At 39.4% G+C, this 23,035-nt stretch overlaps 1 protein-coding gene across 1 annotated transcript in view; it reads left to right on the forward strand.

Moving 5' to 3' along the window:
- The first annotated feature begins 4,401 nt into the window (after positions 1-4,401).
- Positions 4,402-23,035, forward strand: part of TRIM77 (tripartite motif containing 77) — a 30,207-nt gene continuing 11,573 nt past the window's right edge. Inside the window, exons 1-5 of the mRNA XM_056114570.1 lie at positions 4,402-4,629; positions 6,840-6,935; positions 20,609-20,839; positions 21,382-21,404; positions 22,594-22,691. Of these exons, the coding sequence (XP_055970545.1) occupies positions 4,402-4,629; positions 6,840-6,935; positions 20,609-20,839; positions 21,382-21,404; positions 22,594-22,691 (676 nt within the window). The remainder of the gene's footprint in view (positions 4,630-6,839; positions 6,936-20,608; positions 20,840-21,381; positions 21,405-22,593; positions 22,692-23,035) is intronic.

The following is a 23,035-nucleotide window of genomic DNA, read 5'->3' on the forward strand; positions in this document are numbered from 1 at the left end:
CTCCATATGCTTTTGTTATCCAGGTGATGTTTGCTTTATAGAAACTGAAATTGGAAAAGTTTCGGTTTCACCAGTCAATTTCCTATAAAATCTTGAAAAGAATTGGCAATAGGTCCACTTTTGAAGTTTCAAAGAATTCGCTAGTGAAATAACCTGGGCCTGGGGTTTTTTATTTCTGACAAGACTTTTGGTTACCACATTCCCCCTGGCAGAGGATGAAAGTTCCTCCCTGCGTCTCTGGCTTTAATGCTGATTGTCCCAAGTATTTTTGATTTGTGCTATTCTCGCTCCCATGAGATGTTATTTCATTGTCTTCTTAATTTGGATTTTCTTGGTAATAATTGATGTTAAATTGTTTTTTATGTGCCTGTTGGCCATTCTTCTGTCTTCTTTAGAGAAGTCCCTGTTCATTTCTTTTCCTCAATTTCTCTCACTGTTCAGGATAAAATTTTTCTTTCTCTTTTATATGCCTCCTAATTATTCACACCTGACATACATGTCATGCTTCATATCTGACATGTATGGCAGTAGAAACAGTAACAAGTCATTTTTCTGTTTGGAGATTAGTACATTGTTCCTTCTGCTAGGCTGTATGTATGGTGTATGGTGTTTGTTTTAATATAATAAACAGTTCATAAGCTTTTCACATTTGTTATTACTTTTACTAAAATGTTAAGAGTGACTTTTACCATAGACACAAAGGTTATGATGCATCTAGCAAGGTTTTCTCAAGCTCAATAGAGTTAGCATCTGGCATTCAAGACTCTTTGTGGTGGATTCTTTCTTTTATGGTGGAATACTTAAGGGGGTTTCATGCCTCACTCACTAGATATCAAGAATATTCCTCAAATATGATTCATAAGAATGTGGCCTATTTGAGAGAGGTAGCCTCTAGCTGAATGAGCAAATATAAAGTCTAGATGCTTGAACTATAAATCACATAGCTTAATGCTGGGGCGGGGGGAGTGTCAAAAAATTTAGCAATAGTGAAAGGTTTCTAAGAGTACAAAGAAAAAAATCAACTACATAATGTTGTATTTCTGGCTTTGCTTTCCCAAGTTGGGTGAAAAGATTTTTTGTGGTTTTTTTCTTTTCTTTTTTGTGATGCCAGAGAAATGGTATTGAGGTTAAGGAGCTAAATATATGTAACCAATCCCAGTTCTATTGCTCATACTACATATTTTCCCTTGAACACTACCAGTTGTGAACCCTGAGCCCAGAGCCAGGAGTAAGCCCTGAGGACCAGCATATGTGGACCCAAAACCAATATAAAGGTAGGGGCTCTTATGAGGGAAAATGTTTAAGAAGTCACTTTAGAGGTAGTTAATTTTTGTTCCTTATTTGATTTGAGTGCTCTCATTGTGTTGCTTCCTTGAAACTCAATATTTTTCTTCTCTCCAACTGGATTATCTTTGTCTGTCATCCTAAAGATAATTATGGGTTTGTTCTAAACTTACATTTGCTTTATTGCAGTTAGTTAAAAATATTTTATCTTCACACCTGATGACATGTATGACCTCTGATGCAGTTTGTCCCAGAAATGCCCCAAATAAGCATATACACAAGGCCTGCTCTTCTTTGTGCCAATGTGTGTATCCAGAATCTGGCTTGTCACTTTTCACAGCATCCAGAATCTGGAAACAACCTGAGTGCCCGAGAACAGAGGACGGGTTAAAGAAACTTTTGAACATCTACATAATGGAATACTATGCAGCTGTTAGGAAAGATGAAGTCATGAAATTTGCTTATAAGTGGATGGTCAGGAGAGTATCATGCTAAATGAAATGAGTCAGAAAGAGAGGGACCGACATAGAATGACTGCACTCATTGTGGAATATAGCACTGTCCTCCCATTGTTCATTGACTTGCTTGAGCGGGGCCAGTAACATTGTGAGACTTGTTACTATGTTTGGTATATTGAATATGCCATGGGTAGCTTGCCAGGCTTTGCCATGCGGGCGAGATACTCTTGGTAGCTTGCCAGGCTCTCCGAGAGGGGCGGCGGAATCGAACTTGGGTCAGCCATGTTGGCTGCATGCAAGGCAAACGCCCTACCCACTGTGCTATTGCTCCAGCCCCTTCGATAATTTCTTTAATTTTTCTTGTCAACTCTTTTAATTTTATATTTCAATATAGTTTATTAAAACTATGTTTAATTTTATATTTTTTATTTTAAAATACAGTTTATATTTTTATATTTTAAAAATATACATGAAAGTTTTCAAATATTCCCCCCAATAATAGTCATTCAAACAGTCTATGCATGTTGTTGTTTCGCACAATGTCCTACAAATGTGTCTGTGTAACTTTCCCCTGTGGTTGTTTGCAGGTTTAGCTTCTGGTGAGACTGCTACAGAAGTAACATGTATTCTTTTTCTGGCCCACATCTGTGATTGCATGAGACCTGTGAGCAGAGTTTGTACTCTTGTTAATTGTGTACTAAGTCTATACCTTGGAAAGGTACTTTTTCCTTTTTCTGTTCTAAGAATGTGTGGGGCCAGAGCCATAGTCTAGTGGGTAGGACACTTACCTTGTGCACAGCTGGCCTGGGTACAGCTCATCAAGCATCCCAGATGGTCTCCCAAGCCTTGCCAGGAGTGATTCTCAAGAGCAGAGCCAGGAATAGGTCCTAAGCACTGCTGAGTATAACCTCCCACACATCCCACCCCTACAAAATAACATGTGCTGGGCCAAGAAATAATACAGTATTCACTTCCCAACACTACACGATTTCCAGAGCATCACAGTGTACAGCCCTGGAGGCCCTGAGCAATGCAGAGTGTGACCCTGGAGGTCTCTCACACCACCACGGTGGACCCAGGCACCAGAAGCCCCTCATGGCCCCAGAAGCCTAGGAATTTTGCATTGGCTGCTGGCTCAGCAGGCTAAGAAGACCGGGGGACCCTCAGATTCCAGAGCACTGTTTGGCAGCCCTAATCTCCTACCTGTTCCCCACCCCAAATAAAGGAATACTTATCTTAGAACTTTGATGATATATTGACCCCTCTTCTCTACTTATTTTAGCATCATTAATGATTCGCCTTGTTGAATTATTGTGATAGTGTTTATATAATGATTTCTCTCCACTCCTCTTACTGTTCTAAGTCAGCATTTCTAGGTTGCCATTGATTAATGGCATTAAGAGCCCAGGTTCTTTCTATCTTTCTTTATCCTTATTCTAATAATTTTGTCTTTAGATGAATTCATGTTAAGACTACAAAATCAATATATAAATGGCATTTGTGACCAAAGAATATCCAGAAACAAGAAAAGAATAAAATTTCCATGTGTCCCTTCTGTAGTAAGAAATCTTTATTTCTTGGCTATAATTACAACACATACTTTGTGAAGAAAAAAAAGCATATAAATTTGAATTGGAACTCTGCGCCAGGCTGTTTTCACTCAGAGTACCCCAGAGTGGGGTGGGTGAGAGCCCTCCCGCCCCAAAGGACCCAGCCCTGGCAGCCAATCTCCACTACCCAACCAGCCCCACATTCCAGGATGCTCTCTGGACCACTGTGCTCATATTATAAGACACTTCCTACCCATTTTCCATAACTACCACACCATATTTGATGGAGTTCAGACAGTAAGCAACAAATCAGAGAGAGAAATACATAAATATATGCCTCTCAGAGATCCCAGCAAGCTACCAAGAGTATCCCACCTGCAGGGGCAGAGTCTGGCAAGTTCCCTGTGGAGTATTCGATATGCCAAAACTAGTAATGACAACAGGTCTCATTCCCCTGACCCTGAAAGAGCCTCCAATCATTGGTAAAAGACGAGTAAAAAGAGGCTGCTAAAATTTCAGGTCTGGGAGGAAGAGAGATGTTACTGGCACCCACTTGAGTAAATCGAAGAACAATGGGATGACAGTGATGACTGAGATGATGATAAATTTAAAAATTGTTCCAGTTTTAGAGAAAATATGGGCCCTGTATTCCACTAACTTTAGGAAGATAGGGTCTCTTATTTATTTATAAAACCAGATCATATATTTATCTAAAAAAATTATTGAATTTATAATAGGAAGCTTAGAAGTAGAGCTGATGGCTAAGACTGAAAGAGTGATTATCAGTTTGTAGGACTTTCATACCTAACCATCTCAGTAAAACCATTGCCTGTCCTGCTGTAGAGTATACATTAATGAATGAAGGTTCATCCCAAAGCATATACACAGGATGAAGAGTGTCCTTTGCTTTTATTTTTTTCAGCAACATGAGCTCTGTCCTCAGGAAAGGCTTCCCTGGAAACCAGGCCTGCTCCATCTGCAAGAACACCCCCACAGACCCCATCTCCATTTCCTGTGGGCACAGCTTCTGTGCTCCCTGCCTCTGCTTCCTCTGGACTGAGATTCCGGCTTGCACTCATTGTGTTATGTGCAGAGCAGCATCCCTGCAAATGCACTTCCAAGGCACTGCTTTGGCTAAGGCAAGGCTCTTTCCTGCCAGAGGATCTGTTGCCCACTGGTTACCAAATGCTGGCAACCTGATCTGCGCTATACACCGAGCACGAAAGGACCTATTCTGTGAAGTTGACCGTATCTTGCTATGCTTCCTTTGTTCTCTGTCTCCAAGGCATGCCACTCATGGACACTACACACTGAGTGGGGCTGCTGTGAGCTACAGGGTAAGCTGTGTCTCTGAAGGCAAGTCACAAGGTGAAGGACTCCATATCTAGGGGGAAATTAGAAAAAAAATCAAACAGTATTATTTTATGCATCAACAGTTTCTCTATACCATGTGCCAAATGCTTTCTAAACAGCAGGGATAAAGGAGTGAAAAACTAAAAACTCTTTTCTCTTTGCATTGGGCTGAAGGAGAGGGCTGGTCACAAAACAATGAGGTTCAGTGCATTTGGTATTTTGGGGCCATAACTAACAGATGGACTGGAGCAATAGCACAGCGGTAAGGCGTTTACCTTGCCCGCAGCCGATATGGCCGACCCGAGTTCGATTCCCCCACCCCTCTTGGAGAGCCCGGCAAGCTACCGAGAGTATCTCGCCCCCACGGCAGAGCCTGGAAGGCTACCCGTGGCGTATTCTATATGCCAAACACAGTAACAACAAAGTGTCCAATGGAGACGTTACTGGGCCTGCTCGAGCAAATCGATGAACAACTAACAGATGATCTTCTACTTGCAGGAGTATCATCACTTTTATATTTATGATTAAAATGAGCTTGTTTTATGTGAACACATTTAGAAATATTGGCTAATATAATCTTAAAAGTGCCATAGAAAATCTAAGGGCTAATTTCTTTTTTAATTGTATTTATTTATTTATTTAAAAATTTTTTTTTAATTTTTTGTGCTTGGGTTTCGATTATATAATGATCAGATACCCATCCCTCCACCAGTGCCCATTTTCCACCACCATGGATAATATCCCCCCACCCCCATCCCCCTATCCCCCCCGTCTCTGTGGCAGGGCAATCTCCTGTGTTCTCTCTCTCCTTTTGGGTGTTGTGGTCTGCAAAAGAGGCATTGAGTGGCAAACATGTTCAGTCCATAGTCTACTTTCGACATGCATCTCCCCTCCTGGGAGGATCCTCCAAACACCCTTTATTTGGTGCTTCCTTCTCTATCTGAACTGCCCTTTCCTCTAGGATACCCGGCTGGCCTCTAAGTTATGGAGTAATCCTCCTGGTGCTGATCTCAGCTATTCTTGGGTATTAATCTCATACTTTGTTACTTTATATCCCCCAGATGAATGCAATCTTTCTATGTCTATCCCTCTCTTTCTGACTCATTTCACTTAGCATGATACTTTCCATATTGTACCACTTGTATGTAAATTTCATGACTTCATCTTTTCTAAGAGCTACATAGTACTCCATTGTGTAGATGTACCAAAGTTTCTTTAACCAGTCATCTGTTCGTGGGCATTCAGGTTTCTTCCAGTTTCTGGCTATTGTAAAGAGTGCTGCAATGAACAAACAAGTGCAGATGTCACTTCGACTATACATTTTTGCCTCTCTGAGATATATTCCCAGGAGTGGTATTGCTGGGTCAAATGGGAGCTCAATTTCTAATTTTTTGAGAATCGTCCATACTGTTTTCCAGAAGGGCTGAACCAGTGGACATTCCCACCAACAGTGAAGGAGTGTCCCTTTCTCGCCACATCCATGCCAGCATCGGTTGCTTTTGTTCTTTTGAATGTGGGCCAGTCTCTGAGGTGTGAGATGGTATCTCATTGTGGTTTTGATCTGCATCTCCTTGATGATTAATGATGTAGAGCATTTTCTCATGTGCTTTTTTGCCATTCGGATTTCTTCTTTGAGAAAGTTTCTGTTCATTTCATTGCCCCATTTTTGGATGGGGTTGGATGTTTTCTTCTTGTGGAGTTTAACCAGTATTTTGTATATCCTGGATATCAACCCCTTGTCAGATGTGTATTCGGTGAATATCCTTTCCCGTTCTGTAGACTGTCTTTGTATTTTGGTCACTGTTTCTTTGGAGGTGCAGAAGCTTCTTAGTTTAAGATAGTCCCATTTATCTATCTCTGTTTTCACTTGCTTGGCCAGTGGCGTGGCATCTTTGAAGATACCATTAGCTTCAATGTCATGGAGGGTTTTGCCAACTTTATCTTCAATGTACTAATTTTTCAAAACTAAATGTGGAGCAAATTCACTTCTGAAAATTGAGTCAGTCACATGCTGTCTCAGTGCCAGGTTCCTCAGATAGTGGACACATTCTACAAATTTACTGACTCCTTTTTGTTTACCCTAATTTAATACTATTTCCAAAGAAAATCACTCATGACTTTGCTCTATCTACCATTATCACATGTGTGTACCTTATCTTTACTGACATGCTCATATTTTTGTACTCTTTTGCAGGAGTATTTCCTGATGCGAATGAAAGTCATTTGGGAAAAGAAACATCAAAATCAGAAAAGTGTAAGAAGAGCAAGAAACATTATCAGATCATGGGAGGTAAGCAGTAGGTTTTGTTAAACCCGGAACCAATTTGGACTAGATATCATGGTGACTTAGAGCAGGGAAAAATTTATTGAAGTCATAATGCCCTCTGTGTGGGTGATTAGCATAACAGTCACATATGTTATTCTAGAGTGTAGCATGATCTTCAGTGTAGTGTTTTATATTAACCTACTATATAACCTGAAGCTTTGTCCTGATATTGTCATGGAATGGGAAGAATATGGCCATGTTTATATACTCAGGGATCACCCCTGGTGGTGCTTGGCGAATCATATGCAGTGCTGGTGATTAAACCAGGATTGACCATGTGACAGATCCTTTTCTTTAGCCCCTATACTAACTTTCCAGCCCCTGTCCTTACTTCCTTGAGTAAGCAATATCTACCTGTAATACATCAGGAGGAACAAGCAAATGTAGCACTACAAAACATAATGGAGAGACGAAAATAGAGATTAATAGGATTCAGTCAATGTTTGAGTCACAGAAGTAGTTACTCAAACAGTAAATATTGATGGGCTGGAGTGATAGTACAGTGGGTAAGGTATTTGCCTTGCACACAGTCGACCCAGGTTCCACCACTGACATCCCATATGGTTTCCTGAGCATCGTTAAAAGTAATGCCTGGGGGCTGGAGTGATAGCAGAGAGGGTAGGGTGTTTGCCTTGCACATGGCCAACCCGGGTTCAATTCCCAGCATTCCATATGGTCCCCTGAGCACCGCCAGCAGTAATTCCTGAGTGCAAAGCCAGGAGTAACCCCTGTACATCGCTGGGTGTTGCCCAAAAAGAAAAAAAAAGAGTAATGCCTGAATACAGAGCCAGGAGTATCAATGGAGTACAGAACCCCTAAGCATCGCCAGGTATGACCAATAAATAAATAAATAAACATTGATCTTATGATAGTGTTAGTAGACCTTGTAACTTCATGAATATCAGAGGTCTTCATGAACAGAAACATCTGAGATGAGAAAGTGAAAAATTAGACAAATCAAGGAAACTTTTTGACTTGTAAATTTTTCTATTTCTTAACACATAGGCTATGAGACAAGGAGGGATGAGAGATATGATTAGAAATGTAATACAGTAAGACCATTATTGTGAATGCCTCACTAACAGTTTATATAACACATTGATCCACAAATCGGAACTGAGAACCTGAAACTGAAGGAAAAATAAACTGTTTCTTTTTATTTTCAAAAAAAGTCTCCATTGTGAGATTTGTTGTTACTGCTTTTGGCATATCAAATACGCCACAGGGAGCTTAAAAAGAAAATAACAATTCCTTAAATTGGCTTGCAGTTCTAGAAGAATGCTGTTAAGTAATAAAAAAGTTATTTTGGTTATTGGGGAACTATGGGCTATTTATTTACTTAAGGGTTTATAATGTATTTCTCACTGTCCTAGGTCAACAAATTGATAGAGAATTGGACAAAACAAATAATTGATCAAGCACAGAATAATGATATTAATTCTGTGAATATTAATCAGCAGAAAAAAATATAATTAATAATATCACAGTTGCTAAGTCCTTTGGAGAATAGTAAAGTATACAGATACTTGGTGTAAAGAGTAAAACTGGGGGAATTGATGCTGGTTGGGGAAGACACAATCACATCGTGAAGGTTTCATCTGGAAAGGATTTACTGGCGCTGGGGGAGGGGCCAGAAGTTATCTGTAGGCACATCTTTCTGAAGCAGAGAAAGCAAAGTAAGACACATTTGGTCACAGTGCTTTAATAAAATTAAATTTTGGGGAAAAGCCATATTTGGAAAGACAATGAAGTCACATTAGAGCAAGTCATGATTTTATTTAGGAGAAGAAAGTTCTTTATGAATTGAAATGTGTAGTGCAGGAAAAAAATGGGGCATAGAAGGGAGAAATATTGCACGACATCGAAAATGTACACATGGCAAAGAACTTTAACTGTGCTTAATCAAGAATTCTATATTTTCTGGAGATGAAGGTACATAACACAGTAACAAGAGTCACAATGGAGATGTTACTGGGCCCGCTCAAGCAAATCGATGAACAACGGGAGAACAGTGACAGTGACAGTGAAGGTATAGAAAATAGTGTCACTAGGATAAGGTTGTTTTGTGTTGGTTTTTGACAAATCTGCATATAATTAAGAAGTGTATTTGAGAAAAGTGATTGAAAGAAAAGAAGTGATTGAAAAAAAGTATTGAAAGAAAAGGAATAGAGCAGAGACACATAAAGAGTGAGACAAAGATAAATACAATGATAAAACCAGAAGGAGGGTAAAAGGTAAAGGTAAAGGCCCTCCCGTTGATCATCGATTTGCTCGAGTGGGCCCAGTAACGTCTCCATTGGACACTTTGTTGTTGCTGTGTTTGGCATATCGAATACGTCACGGGGAGCTTGCCAGGCTCTGCCGTGCAGGCGAGATACTCTCGGTAGCTTGCCGGGCTCTCCGAGAGGGGCGAAGGAATCAAACTCGGGTCAGCCATGTTGGCTGCATGCAAGGCAAACACCCTACTGCTATGCTATCGCTCCAGCCCTAAATACAGGCAAAGGAAACAATGAGAATTGTGGAATAGTAATCTAGAGATTAATATCTCAAGAACAAAATAGTTTCTAAAGAGGAGGATGCATGGCCCTGGAAAGCAAGAAGCAGTAAGAGCAAGTAGTGGTGAAACTGTTTTGGAAATGGAGATAATTTAGAAAGACAATATCTGAAGTCTTTCCTTTTCCTAAAGTACTGAATAGTCAAGTTGATAGTTTATGAGTAGGATTGTCAGGGAGAACTTATCATGATTTAAATTTATAAATAGCATCTAGAACATTACAGAAAACTATATCAAAATATAGTCTTAAATTTTTATTTTTTTACATAGACATTTTAAGGAAATTCACACTTAGTTAAATAGACTTTCCTTGTGGAAACTTGAAGTAAAACAGATTCAGTGTCGTAAGGGAATACATGAAATGGTAAGCATGGAAGAAGAAATGAAATAATGTGCATAATTTCTTAGATACCAAAGAGCATAAAACTATGCATATTTAAAAGTGCATATGGTAGAATTGGAGAGAAATTTCAGCAGGTATGGCATCTGCCTTGCATAGAACAGCAGGTGGGAACACAGATTCATTCCCTAGCACCCCACCTGGTCCCCTGAAATCCACCAGGAGTGATCCCTTAGCACAGAGCCAGGAATAAGTCCTGAGCACAGTTGGACCTACTGCCCCCAAATATGCCTATGCTGATAATATTGTAAAGCACAGACCCTCGATAAAATCTTTTAAAGTAAGTAGATAAAATAGAAAAATTGAAAAATGTATATTCTGAAATCCTTTCCCCCCCAAATATTATTTTCTTAAAGTACCATGAGTTGCAAAGTTACTCATAATTAGGTTTTTTTTTTTTTGGTTTTTGGGTCAAACCCGGTGATGCACAGGGGTTACTCCTGGCTCTGCACTAAGGAGTCACTCCTGGCGATGCTCAGGAGACCATATGGGATGCTCGGAATCGAACCCTGGTTGACTGCGTGCAGGGCAATGCCCCGCCCGCTATGCTATCGTTCCAGCCCCATTACTCATAATTAGGTTTTTGACATATAATGTTCCAACGCCCATTCAGCCACCAGTGTCAACTTCCCTCCACAGGTATTCCCAGGTTCCTTCTCCGACCCCCGATCCCAGCCCCAGCCTGCCATTATGATGGGCACTTTTTTGAGTATGGATATTGTGATTTCATTATTATTGACTCTGTGTTTTGGATCTTTAGCTCTGCCATTGCTAACACCACAGATATATCTGAGTTCCCTTGACCCCTGTTGCTTCTCATTTATCACTTCTCCCTTTTGCCTTCATTCTATTTCTTTCATTCTGCTTATATATTCTGGGCCCAAGAGTGATCCAGGGACCCCCCTCTCCTTTAAACCAACACATTTCCTTATCCAGTTAACTCTAAATACCACATATCAGTGCTATCATCCTGTGTTCGTCCTTCTTCTTCTGGCTTATATAACATAAAATCTCTCATTTCCATTCATGTTTCAGCAAATTGCATTATTTCATCATTCCTTATAGCTATGTACTATTCCATTGTGTTTATGCACCAAATCTTCATGATCCCACTGATATGTTTTTGGACATTGTGTAAACTCAAAAAAACTGCAGCAGTCTATCTCTCCCACCACCTGTGTTCGGTAGTCTCATGTCGGTTCCCCCACCCCAGAGAGGTCAATGGCGATGAGCAGGTGAAGGAAGAAAATGAGGGCCAGGCTGGTTGGTGTCAGTTGCAGTTTATTCCAATCCTCTCTTCATCCACTCCTGTCTCTCCTCTGCCTCCTTGCCCATTCTTACAGTCTCATTATAGCCCCAGCATAAGGGGTTGGGGTAACAATTACACATAGGTGTGGTCACAATCAATAGGGGTAGAGTTCTTTCCCTTGGGTAAAGCCGCTTCTAGGACAGATTCTCATTATCAGATTGATCCACCCTAGAGCGGAATCCCCTGGGTGTGTTTCTTCTCTCCTTGTTCAACAAACATATAAGCAAACATAATATAAATCATTTTGTATGGATACAGTAAGAAATACCTTAAACTTATAGAATTGTTCTCCTAGGGCCATCTCAATCTCAAACTACTGTGCTCAGGCCAGATAGTCTTTCCTATCCCTAGCAGGGTCCTAGTGTCGTCATTACTTTTGGATCATGACAGCATTTGTCTATGATCAAACTCTTAACTTGTAGTTAAGAATCGTGGCACTTTGGCCTGGCCCATTTCGATGCCAAGGGTAGCTCACTGCTTGCCTTGGGTCCATTCAGTCCCTCATCAGGACCCTGCTTTGGGGGTGTTAGTAACCAAGGGCAACTGAGGCTTAAGTCGAGAAAGCAGATGCCTGGGAGTGAATAATATTCAAAGCCAATTAAATCCTAAATTACAAAGCATAATATTAATGGTCTTCCTGTATCTACACAAAAAGGACATTGCTTTAAAGTAAGCTATTCAAAAGATATAAAGGAGAGGAGAAAGGCAATATTAACTTACAATACAATTTCAGTGCCCTAGAAGGATCTGACCTTACAAATGAACAGATACTAATTAGGGGAACAGTTGATTAACTGGGTGGGGAGGAGAGCATAGGGAAGAGTTTACAGATAAACACAATGAAATGTAAGTGCCTCAGGAGCACTGTAATAAACTCGAGTTCCTCAGGGGGCAAGGGCAAGGGGGAAAGGGCAAATCAATGTTAAGCTTAAAATATTTGTTGCTCTATTCCAACAGGACATCTAGGTTGATGCCAAATTTTAGTTACTATACTGAGTACTGCAATTAATAATAGTGTATATATGTATTTTGAATGAATGTACTTTATACTAATGAATTTTTTAATGAATTTACTAAATTTTAATGATGTTACTGTCCCGGGGAAAGATACCCAAAAATGAAAATTATAGATCTTATGGTAGCTCAATTTTAGGTTTACTGAAAAACGTCCATATTGTTTTCCAAAGGGGTTGAACCAGAGTTCCTGTATTACAACATCCCCAGCAACACAGATTGTTTCCATTGTTTTTGATATGTGCCATTCTCACAAAATGTGAGATTGTATCACATTATTTTCTTGATTTGGATTTCCCTAAGTATAAGTAGTGATGAGCATTTTTTCATTTGCCCATTGGCCATCTGTTGGTCTTTCTCAGAGAAATCCCTGTACATTTCCTCTCCCCGTTTTCAGTAGAATTTAGTTTTCTTATTGTTGATCATTGTGATTACTTTTTAATATATCCTGAATTTAAACCCTCTATCTGATGTGTTGACTATCAATCTTTATTCCCATTAAATTATCTGTCTTTTATTTTTCAGCTCATTTTCTTTTGCTATGCAGAATCTCTTTAATTTTTTAAAAATTTTTATTAGTGAGACATCATGAGGTACAGTTATAGACTTACAAATTTTTGTGCTTGGGTTTCAATTATACAATGATCAAATACCCATCCCACCACCAGTGCCCATTTCCGACCACCATGGACCCCAGTATCCCTCCCACACCCCATTGCCCATATCCCACCCTGCCTCTGTGTCAGGGCATACCCTTCTGTTCTCTCTCTCTCTTATTGGGTATTGTGGTTTGCAAGAGAGGCAATGAGTGGCAATCATGTTTGGTCTATACTCTACTTTCAGCATGCTTCTCCCATCCTGGGAGGATCCTCCAAACACCCTTTATTTGGTGTTCCCTTCTCTATCTGAGCTCCCTTTTCTCCTAGCATGTGTGGCTTGCCTCCAAGCCATGGAGTAAAATTCCTGGTACTAATCTCGGCCATCCTTGGGTGTTAGTCTCCTATTTTGTTACTTTATGTTCCCCAGATGAATACAATCTTTCTACGTCTATCCCTTTCTTTCTGAGTCATTTTACTTAACATACTTTCCATGTAGTACCACTTGTATATAAATTTCATGACTTCATCTTTTCTAACAGTTACATAGTACTCCATTGTGTAAATGTACCAAAGTTTCTTTAACCAGTCATCTGTTCTCCGGCACTCAGGTTTTTTCTAGATTCTGGCTATTGTAAAGAGTGCTGCAATGAACAAACAAGTGCAGATGTCACTTCGACTATACTTTTTTGCCTCTCTGGGATATATTCCCAGGAGTGGTATTGCTGGGTCAAATGGGAGCTCAATTTATAACTTTTTGAGAATCGTCCATACTATTTTCCAAAATGGCTGAACCAGTCAGGATTCCCACCAGCAGTGAAGGAGGGTCCCTTTCTCGCCACATCTGTGCCAGCACCAGTTGCTTTTGTTCTTGTGGATGTGGGCCAGTCTCTGTGGTGTGAAATGATATCTCATTGTGGTTTTGATCTGCATCTCCCTGATGATTAATCATGTGGAACATCTTTTCATGTGCCTTTTAGCCCCAACATGGCCGACCCGAGTTCGATTCCTCTGCCCCTCTCGGAGAGCCCGGCAAGCTACCGAGAGTATTCGATATGCCAAACACAGTAACAACAAAGTCTCCAATGGAGACGTTACTGGGCCCGCTCGAGCCTTTTAGCCATTCGGATTTTTTCTTTGAGAAAGTTTCTATTTATTTCATCGCCTCATTTTTTGAAGGGGTTGGATGCTTTCTTCTTGTTGAGTTCAACCATTACTTTGTATATCCTTGATATCAACCCCTTGTCGGATGTGTATTTGGCAAATATCCTTTCCCATTCTGTAGACTGTCTTTGTATTTTGGTCATTGTTTCTTTGGAGGTGCAGAAGCCTCTTAGTTTTAAGATAGTCCCATTTGTCTATCTGTGTTTTCACTTGCTTGGCCAGCTGAGTGACGTTTTTGAAGATACCATTAGCTTCAATTTCATGGAGGGTTTTGCCAACTTTTTCTTCAATGTGTCTTATGGACTCCAGTCTGATGTTGAGGTCTTTCGTACATGGCGTTAGGCAGAGATATGAGCTCACTTTTCTGCATGTAGCCATCCAGTTTTGCCAGCACAATTTGTTAAAGAGGTTTTCCTTGCTCCACTTCACTTTTCTTGCCCCCTTATCGAAGATTAGATGGTCGTATGCTTGGAGGGAGATCTCAGTATATTCAACCCTGTTCCATTGGTCTACAGCTCTGCCTTTGTTCCAGAACCATGCTTATTTAATTATCACTGCTTTGTAGTAGAGTTTGCAGTTAGGATGGTTGATTCCTCCCATTTTTTTTTCACCAAGAATTGCTTGAGCTATTCGTGGGGGCTTATTGTTCCATAAAAAGTTCAGGAGTGTTTGCTCCATTTCTTTGAAGAATGCCATGGGTATCCTAATAGGGATCGCATTGAATTTGTACAGTATTTGGGAAGTATTGCCATTTTGACAATGTTAATTCTCCCGATCCATGAACAGGCGATATTTATCTATTTCCTCGTGTCCTCTTGTATTTCCTGAAGTAGCGTTTTGTAGTTTTCTTTGTACAGGTCCTTTACTTCCTTAGTTAAGCTGATTCCTAGGTACTTGATTTTCTGGGACACAATTGTGAACAGAATTATTGTCTTTATGTCACTCTCTTCTCTTTCACTATTTGCATATAGAAAAGCCATGGACTTTTGGGTATTGATTTTATAGCCTGCCACTTTACTATACAAGTCTATTGTTTCTAAGAGTTTCTTGGTAGAGTTTTTAGGGTTCTCTAAGTATAGTATCATATCATCTGCGAATAGTGAGAGCTTGATTTCTTCCTTTCCTACCTGGATGCCCCTAATATCTTTTTCTTGCCTAATCGCTATTGCAAGTACTTCCAGTACTATATTTAACAGCAGTGGAGAGAGTGGACATCCTTTTCTCGTCCCTGATCTTAGAGGGAAGGCTCTCAGTTTTTCCCCATTGAGGACGATGCTTGCTGTAGGCTTGTGGTAGATAGCTTTAACTATATTGAGGAAAGTCCCCTCTATCCCCATTTTGGCTAGGGTTTTCATTATAAACGGGTGCTGGATCTTGTCAAATGCTTTCTCTGCATCTGTTGATATGGTCATATGATTTTTTCTTTTTTGTTGATATGATGGATTATGTTGATTGATTTCCGAGTGGTAAACCAGCCTTGCATCCATGGGATGAATCCTACTTGGTCATGGTTTATGATCTTTTTGATGAGTAGTTGAATTCTATTTGCTAGTATTTTGTTGAGAATCTTCGCATCCATGTTCATCAGGAATATCAGCCTGTAGTTTTCTTTTCTTGTGGTGTCTTTGTTTCCTTTTGGTATTAGATATGGGCTTCATAGAAACTGTTTGGGAGAGTTTCCGTTTTTTCAATTTCCTGGAAAAGCTTGAGAAGGACTGGCAGTAGGTCCTCTTTAAAAAATATTTGAAAAAATTTGCCAGTTAATCCATCTGGACCTGGCTTTTGTTTTGGGGAAGACTTTTGATTACAGTTTCAATTTCCTTGATGTTAATAGGTCTATAGTCTCCTGCCCCCGCGCCTGACTGCCCTCGCCACCAGGGCCCCTTGGAGGGGGAGCGGGTTGAGCTTTCCTCCCTGCCCCGACCAGGGCTCCGGCAGCCAAAGACCTCCAGGACCAGGTCTCTTCTGATACTCCAGATCTTCTTGATTCAGCTTTGGGAGATTATAGGAGTCCAGAAATTTATCCATTTCTTCTAGGTTCTCTTGTTTTGTGGCATACAGACATTCAAAACAGTCTCTGCAGATCCTTCGGATCTCTTTGGTTTCTGTTGTAATATCCCCCTTCTCATTTCTGATTCGGTTTATTAGGGTTATCTCTCTCTGTTTCATTGTGAGTGTTGCTAGTGGTTTATCTATCTTGTTTATTTTCTCGAAGAACCAGCTCTTGGTTTCGTTGATCTTTTGAATTGTATCTTTGGTTTTCATGTCATTGATTTCTTCTCTAAGTTTTATGATCTCTTTCTTTCTGCCTGATTTAGGCACTTTTTGTTGATCCTTTTCTAAGGTCTTGATCTGTGAGGTCAATTGTTTCTTTGCATCCTTTCTACAGTCCTAAGATATGCTTGCAGAGCTATAAATTTTCCCCTTAATAATGCTTTCGCTGCATCCCATAAGTTCTGGTAGCTCGTGTCTTCATTCTTATTTGTTTCCAGGTTTCTTTTGATTTCGTCCTTGACTTCGTTCCTGACCCACTCGTTGTTCAGCATTGAGTTGTTTAATTTCCAGGTGTTTGATTTGGTGCTCCGTGTCTGTGTGTGATTCACTTCTATCCTCAGTGCATCGTGGTCTGAAAAGATGGTTGATACTATTTCTATTTTCCTGATTCTGTTGAGGTATGTTTTGTGGCCTAGCACATGGTCTATTTTGGAAAATGTTCCATGCACACTGGAGAAGAATATGTATTCTTTCTTTTTGGGGTGTAAAGCCCTGTATAGGTCTATAATCCCTTTCTCTTCTATTTGTTCTTTCAAAGCCAATGATTCCTTGCTGAGTTTTGTTCTTGTTGATCTATCCAGAGGTGATAAGGCTATGTTGAAGTCTCCAAGTACTATTGTGTTGCTAGCAATGTCCTCCTTAAAATCTGTTAGCAGTTGTTTTAAATATTTTCCTGTTCCCTCATTAGGTGTGTATACATTTAAGAGTATGATTTCTTCCTGTTGCGCGCATCCCTTGATGGAGAAAATAGCCTTCTAATCTTTTTCAACGTGAAATTAATGTTGTCGGATACTAGTATGGCCACCCCAGCTTTTTTGAAGGAGCTGTTTGCTTGCAGGATTGTTTTCCATCCTTTGACTGTGAGTCTGTGTTTGCTCTGACTGTTGAGATGAGTTTCTTGTAGGCAGCAGAACGTTGGGTTCTATCTCTGGATCCATTTTTCCACTCTGTGTCTCTTAAATGGTGAACTTAGACCATTGACTTTGAGAGAGATTACTCTTATGGGGGTTTGTGTCATCTTTTTGTAAGGGTCTGCTGTGGTTGTAGGGTTTGTCTTGTCTTATAGTAGCCTCTTTAGCCCTTGTTTAAGGTTTGATTTTGAATCTATGAACTTCCTGAGCTGTTGTTTTTCTAGAAAATTGTGCACTGTTCCTTCAATTTTGAGTGAGAGTTTAGCCGGATAGAGTATTCTTGGTGAAGCACTCATTTCAGTGAGTTTTTTCACTATATCTCGCCACTGCCTTTGGGTTTGGAGGGTTTCCTTTGATTGATCTGCTGTGAATCTAAGGGGTGCTCCTTTGTATGTGATTTCCTTCTTTGCCATTGCTTCTTGCACTATTGTGTCTCTATTGGCAGCATCAATCATTCTAACTATCATATGTCTTGGAGTGTTTTTGTTAGGGTCTCTTTTAGCTGGCACCCTTCGGGCTCCTTGAATCTGAGTGGCTGCATTGTTGAGCTCTGGGAAGTTTTCGGCGATGATTTGTTTAACCATGGCTTTTTCACTGGGATTGTTTCCCTGAGCTTCTGGTAGTCCAATGATTCTAATATTGTTTCTCTTGGAATCCTCTCTTAGGACTCTAATTCTCTGTAGAGCTATTTTGAGGTCCCTTGCCACTGTTTGTTGTTGCCTGTTGACTTGGTGCAGCTGATCTTCCAGCTCACTAATTCTTTCCTCAGCTGTGGTCATTCTATTTTTGAGGGCACAGACTGAGTTTTTTATTTCATCTATGGAATCTTTGATTCATGACATTTCTGTGCATAGCTTTCCAATTTCTGCTCTTATTTCTTCCTGTATTTTCTCGATTGTGCGATCCATTGTTTCTTTCATGTCCTCTTTCAATTTACTGGATATCTGTCTGTTTCATTGAGTTGATTGAACATCTTCATGACTTCATATCTGAATTCTTTGTCAGAGAGGTCCCTTAGGTGAAGAGCAACTACTGAGGCTTCTGAACTCGTTTCATCTTCCTCTCCCTGTGTTGGGGATTTGCGTTGTTTCTTCATGTTGGTGTGTAGATGTAGGGAGTAGATTTCTTTGTATGAGTAAACTACCTGCCACTGCCTAAGCCTCGGCCAGCTGAAAATTAGGCCACACCCACTTCTAAATAAGCCATGCCCACTTCTAAAGCGGGCACACCCCCACGGGGACTTGCTGTGTGTGGCGGGAGTAAAGACTGGATGGGAGAGAAGCCCAGCTCAGCTTGCGGGCAGAGAGTCTCAGAGCTGCTTTGTCTCCCAAGGTCCGGAGGATGCCTTGGGGGCTTGCAGGGTGAAATCCAAGTCCTGGGTTTGAGAAGCGACGGATGAACTAACCTGGGTGGGGAGAAGAGATCAGCTCAGCTTGGGGGACGAAAAGGAAGGAGCAGAGAGGCTCAGAGCTCAGAATCTCTTTAATTTGAAGTAGTCCTATTTGGTTTTTATTCTGTTGCCCTTGTATATTTGTATTCTGTTGAACTTGCTTATTTTTTTATTGTTGTTGCTCACTTTACATTTTTGAGATCCAGATCTTGAAGTGCTCTACCTATATTTTCTCAATGTATTTTATAGATTATAGTGTGATATTAGGGTCACACCTAAGCCTCATGGTCTTTTTATCTCAAGATCTTTGTGGTCTAGTGTGATCTCAAGGTATTTGGTCAAATTTGAATGGACTTTTAGGTAAAGAAAGAATGTCCACTGTCTCCTCTTTTACAATATTGTATTAGAAGCCCTAGCAACAGCAATTAGGCAATAAAATTAAACAGTGTTGTCAAATGGTGTTGGTAAAACTGAATGATCACGTGTTGAAGATTAAAACTGGAACTTTATCTCACAACTTACACACAAGTCAATTTAAAAAATGCTCAAATTCTAAATTTGGTAATTCTAAAATGGTAATAAGCAATGGGGCCTTTGGGAGATGATAGATCATAAAGGCAGAGACCTCATGAATGGGGTTGGCACAATGTTAAATGAGGGCCCATAAGGGTCCCTTCCCTTTTCTGCCTTTAAGGATACATCATAACAGATGCCTCTATAGTGGGATTTTCCCAGGCATCAAATATGCCAGCATCAATCTGGGATTCCCAGCTGTGAGAAGTACACTTTCACCAATTTGTGTATATAATTTATTTTACTGTCATTTATATAACATGATTATGAAGTGTTAGCATTTACGGTATCGATACACAAAGTTACTTCACATTACCACCACCAAAGTGCCCACATTTTTCCACCACAAGCAGTTCACCTCTTCTTTCTTAGTACTGCTCCTCTTCATTCCCCCATAATTCATACTGCTTAATAATTTGAGTTCTATAGTCCAAGGCCAAGCGATTTTCATTGTTCAATACTGTATATTAATTCTTGATTTATAATATATATACCATAAGTGAGATCAGCTGGTACTTGTCCTTTTCCCTCTGATTTATTTAATTTAACATGATAAACCCCATTTTAATCCACATCGCAGCAAACTACAATATTTTTTCTTTTATCATATTATCTTTCCAATATGTGATACAGCTTATATATTAGTCTTTCATTGGGTATCTTATTATCTCCAGATCTTGTCTATTCTACTACATACTGCAATAGGTATAGGTGTGCTTATGTTTGAATTAATGTTTTTGTCTTTGAGGGTAGACACCTAGAAGTGAGATCTCAAGGTCATATGGAAGTCTTATTCTTATTTTTCTGAGAAATCTTCATACATTTTTACTATAGTGGCTGAATGAGGCAACATTCCCATCACCAGTGAATGAGAGTTTGATTTTCACCACATCCCTGCTTACATCACTGGTAGTTTCCAGTCTTTATCATATATGCCATTCCCATGGGTGTGAAACGATTGTGGGTTTGACTTACTTTTCCCAGATAAGTGATAATAAACACGTTTTTATATGCCTACTTGTCACCTATATGTCTTATTCAGGGAAGTGTTCATCTCTCCTCATTTTAAATGGAATTATGATTTTATTCTTTTTATCTATGTGAGTACATTACACTTCTTGGATATTAATACTTTTGTCCAATGTATTGTATGCGAATATTTTCCACCATGAAATAACATAACTATTTTATTTTGAGGTTATTATGTCATAAGGCTTATAATTTCTTTTGAGGAGTTTGGCATATACTGAGCAGTGATCAGAAGTTACTCCTAGCTCCATTCTGAGGTAGCACTCCTGGAAGTGCTTAGCAGGCATTTCTGTTATTAATAAGTTGCCAAGTCCTTGGTGTTAAGTTACAGTTGGCCAAACAAACTATGGCCACTGTACAATAGATTATTGTACAATAATAAAGCATCTATACATATTTTTCATTAATCCAATATTATTATAGCGTTTTATCAATCTGCGGAAGACAATGATTCAAGCTGAATATCCTAAGTTGTGTCAATATCTCCTTGAAGAAAAACAGAAACATTTAGAACTGCTGGAAATTGAAGGGAAGAAAATACTACAGGGTCTTAAGAAAAATGTATCTGAAATGACTAATCTTGGGAGACTACTGTGGGACCTGTATGATGAACTGAAGAACATGTGTCAGAAAACGGATGAACACATGCTCTTGGTAAGAACTAAAGCAGGTCTTGTCTGGGCTAAATTATACTATATCCACTAAATTTTCTCTTATAAATTCTACTATATCTACTAAATTGTACTATATCTAATATATTCTAGCCACCTGTGTAGAGAACTTCTTAATATTTCAGCTTGAACTTGATGATATGCAGGATGGTGAAATATTCTCTAATTTTAAAGAAAGAATTCTTCAATTTGCAGCATACAAATCTCTATAATAACTTTGTGGAAACCTATGAATCTTGTAGATTACAACAAAATACAGTATCTATTTTTTCTTTCATATTTTGTTCAACTTAAGAACTTTTCCTTAAACTTTTATCAAGAACACTATTCTATCAGTTATATAAACTATGAGATTTTATTTTATAAAAATAAAACTTTTTATAATAGCAAAGGAAACAACAGATATTTTACCCAAATAGTAAAACAAGATATTGAATGCTCCTTTCTAGTCTCCTATCTTCAAACTAGAATAAACAGGAGAGTCATCTTGTACTATAAACAAAATCTGTGTCTTTCTCTTCACAGGGGTTGAGACAGATAGTGGCAAAGTAAGTTTACTCCTTTTTTTCAAGTCATGCTAATTATTGTGGTGACTACTTATGCTGAGATGTACCAATACTTTTTAGTAAGAAGTGTCTTTAAATCTGTATTTAGTCCTTCATTATCCAAAGACTTTCAAGCTCTATATTTGGTACATAAAAGAAGGGATTTGATAGGGATATTTACAATGGCAGGGATTATGCAAAATTTGCAAAAAGACCATGCTTTTCTATTTTTTAAGTTTAAAACTCCTAAATTTTGAGGATTATTCCAAATTCTTTATGGTAAAAGGTTAATAATAAGTTCAAATAAAGAGGCAAGTGGTGAAAAGAGGGTGAGGAAAAGTGAAACGGAGAATCATTAAGAAGAAGTGTACTATGGAGCTAAAGTTTCATATGTAGCATGTGACAAATTACAAAAATTCTAGACACAAGATACTTGTAGTGGGTTCCCTGGAGAAACTGGAAGGGAGAAAAAGAAATTATCAATGAGGTGACGTTTTCTACTGGGACTGAAATTTAAGAGCATAAGAGCAGGATAGCAAATACAATCACAAAGCCAGTCTATCTCAGTTCATGGGATTTGCAACCTTTAAAACTTAGTATCATCATGAGTGAAATGAGTCAGAAAGAGAGGTACAGACATAGAAGGACTGCACTCATTTGTGGAGTCATAGAATAACATAACATGAGGCTGACACCCAAGGATAGTAGATACAAGGGTCGAGAGGATTGCCCCATAGCTAGAAGCCTGCCTCATGAGCGGAGGGGAGAAGGCAGATGGAATAGAGAAGGAATCACTAAGAAAATGATGGCTGGAGGAATCGGTCGGGATGGGAGATCTGTGCCGAAAGTAGATAATGAACCAAACATGATGACCTCTCAGTGTCTGTATTGCAAACCATAATACCCCAAAGTGGAGAGAAAGTATGGGGAATATTGTCTGCCATGGAGGTGGGGGGAGGGTGGGAGGGGGGTTATACTGGAGAGATTGGTGGTGGGGAATGTGCACTGGTGAAGGGATGGGTGTTTGATCATTGTGTGATTGTAACCCAAACATGAAAGCTTGTAACTTTCTCACGATGATTCAATAAAATTAAAAAAAAAAACTTAGTGAAGATTCTGAGAGCAGCCTCAATAAGTGGGTCCATCATTGAGACTTTTGGGTCTGTCAGTATGCAGCTCTTTGTTTTGGCAGGTGTGAGTCAGTGACACTGAACATACCCAAGCCTTTGGAGCCATTGTTGAGTGAAAAGCCCATCTCTGGGTTTCTGGAAAGACTTCACAGCTTTCAAGGTGAGAGACAACACCACTGTGACATGTCAGTATAAGAAACAGTACATGTCAATGACCATTCATCATTGCTCTAGCACTATTTTCAGAGAATGGAGATTGAAGTAAATATGCAAATATTATCATTAATTATTAATATGCTGCCCCCAAGAAGCTAACTCAAGTATGGCAAAATCAAACCAATGTGACATATAGTATATTATATAACTCCTTGCAGTGAATTTTTTTAGCACTGTCATATAGCCTGCCCATTCATTCAATGAATTTTAGTCCTTAGCTATGAATTTTAATAATAGGTAGCTCTTCTTCAGGTTCTTAGGAGCACCTTAATCTTATTATTTAAATAT

The sequence above is a fragment of the Sorex fumeus genome, unplaced genomic scaffold (assembly GCF_029834395.1).
Source record: "Sorex fumeus unplaced genomic scaffold, SorFum_2.1 ptg000026l, whole genome shotgun sequence".
Classification (NCBI taxonomy): domain Eukaryota; kingdom Metazoa; phylum Chordata; class Mammalia; order Eulipotyphla; family Soricidae; genus Sorex; species Sorex fumeus.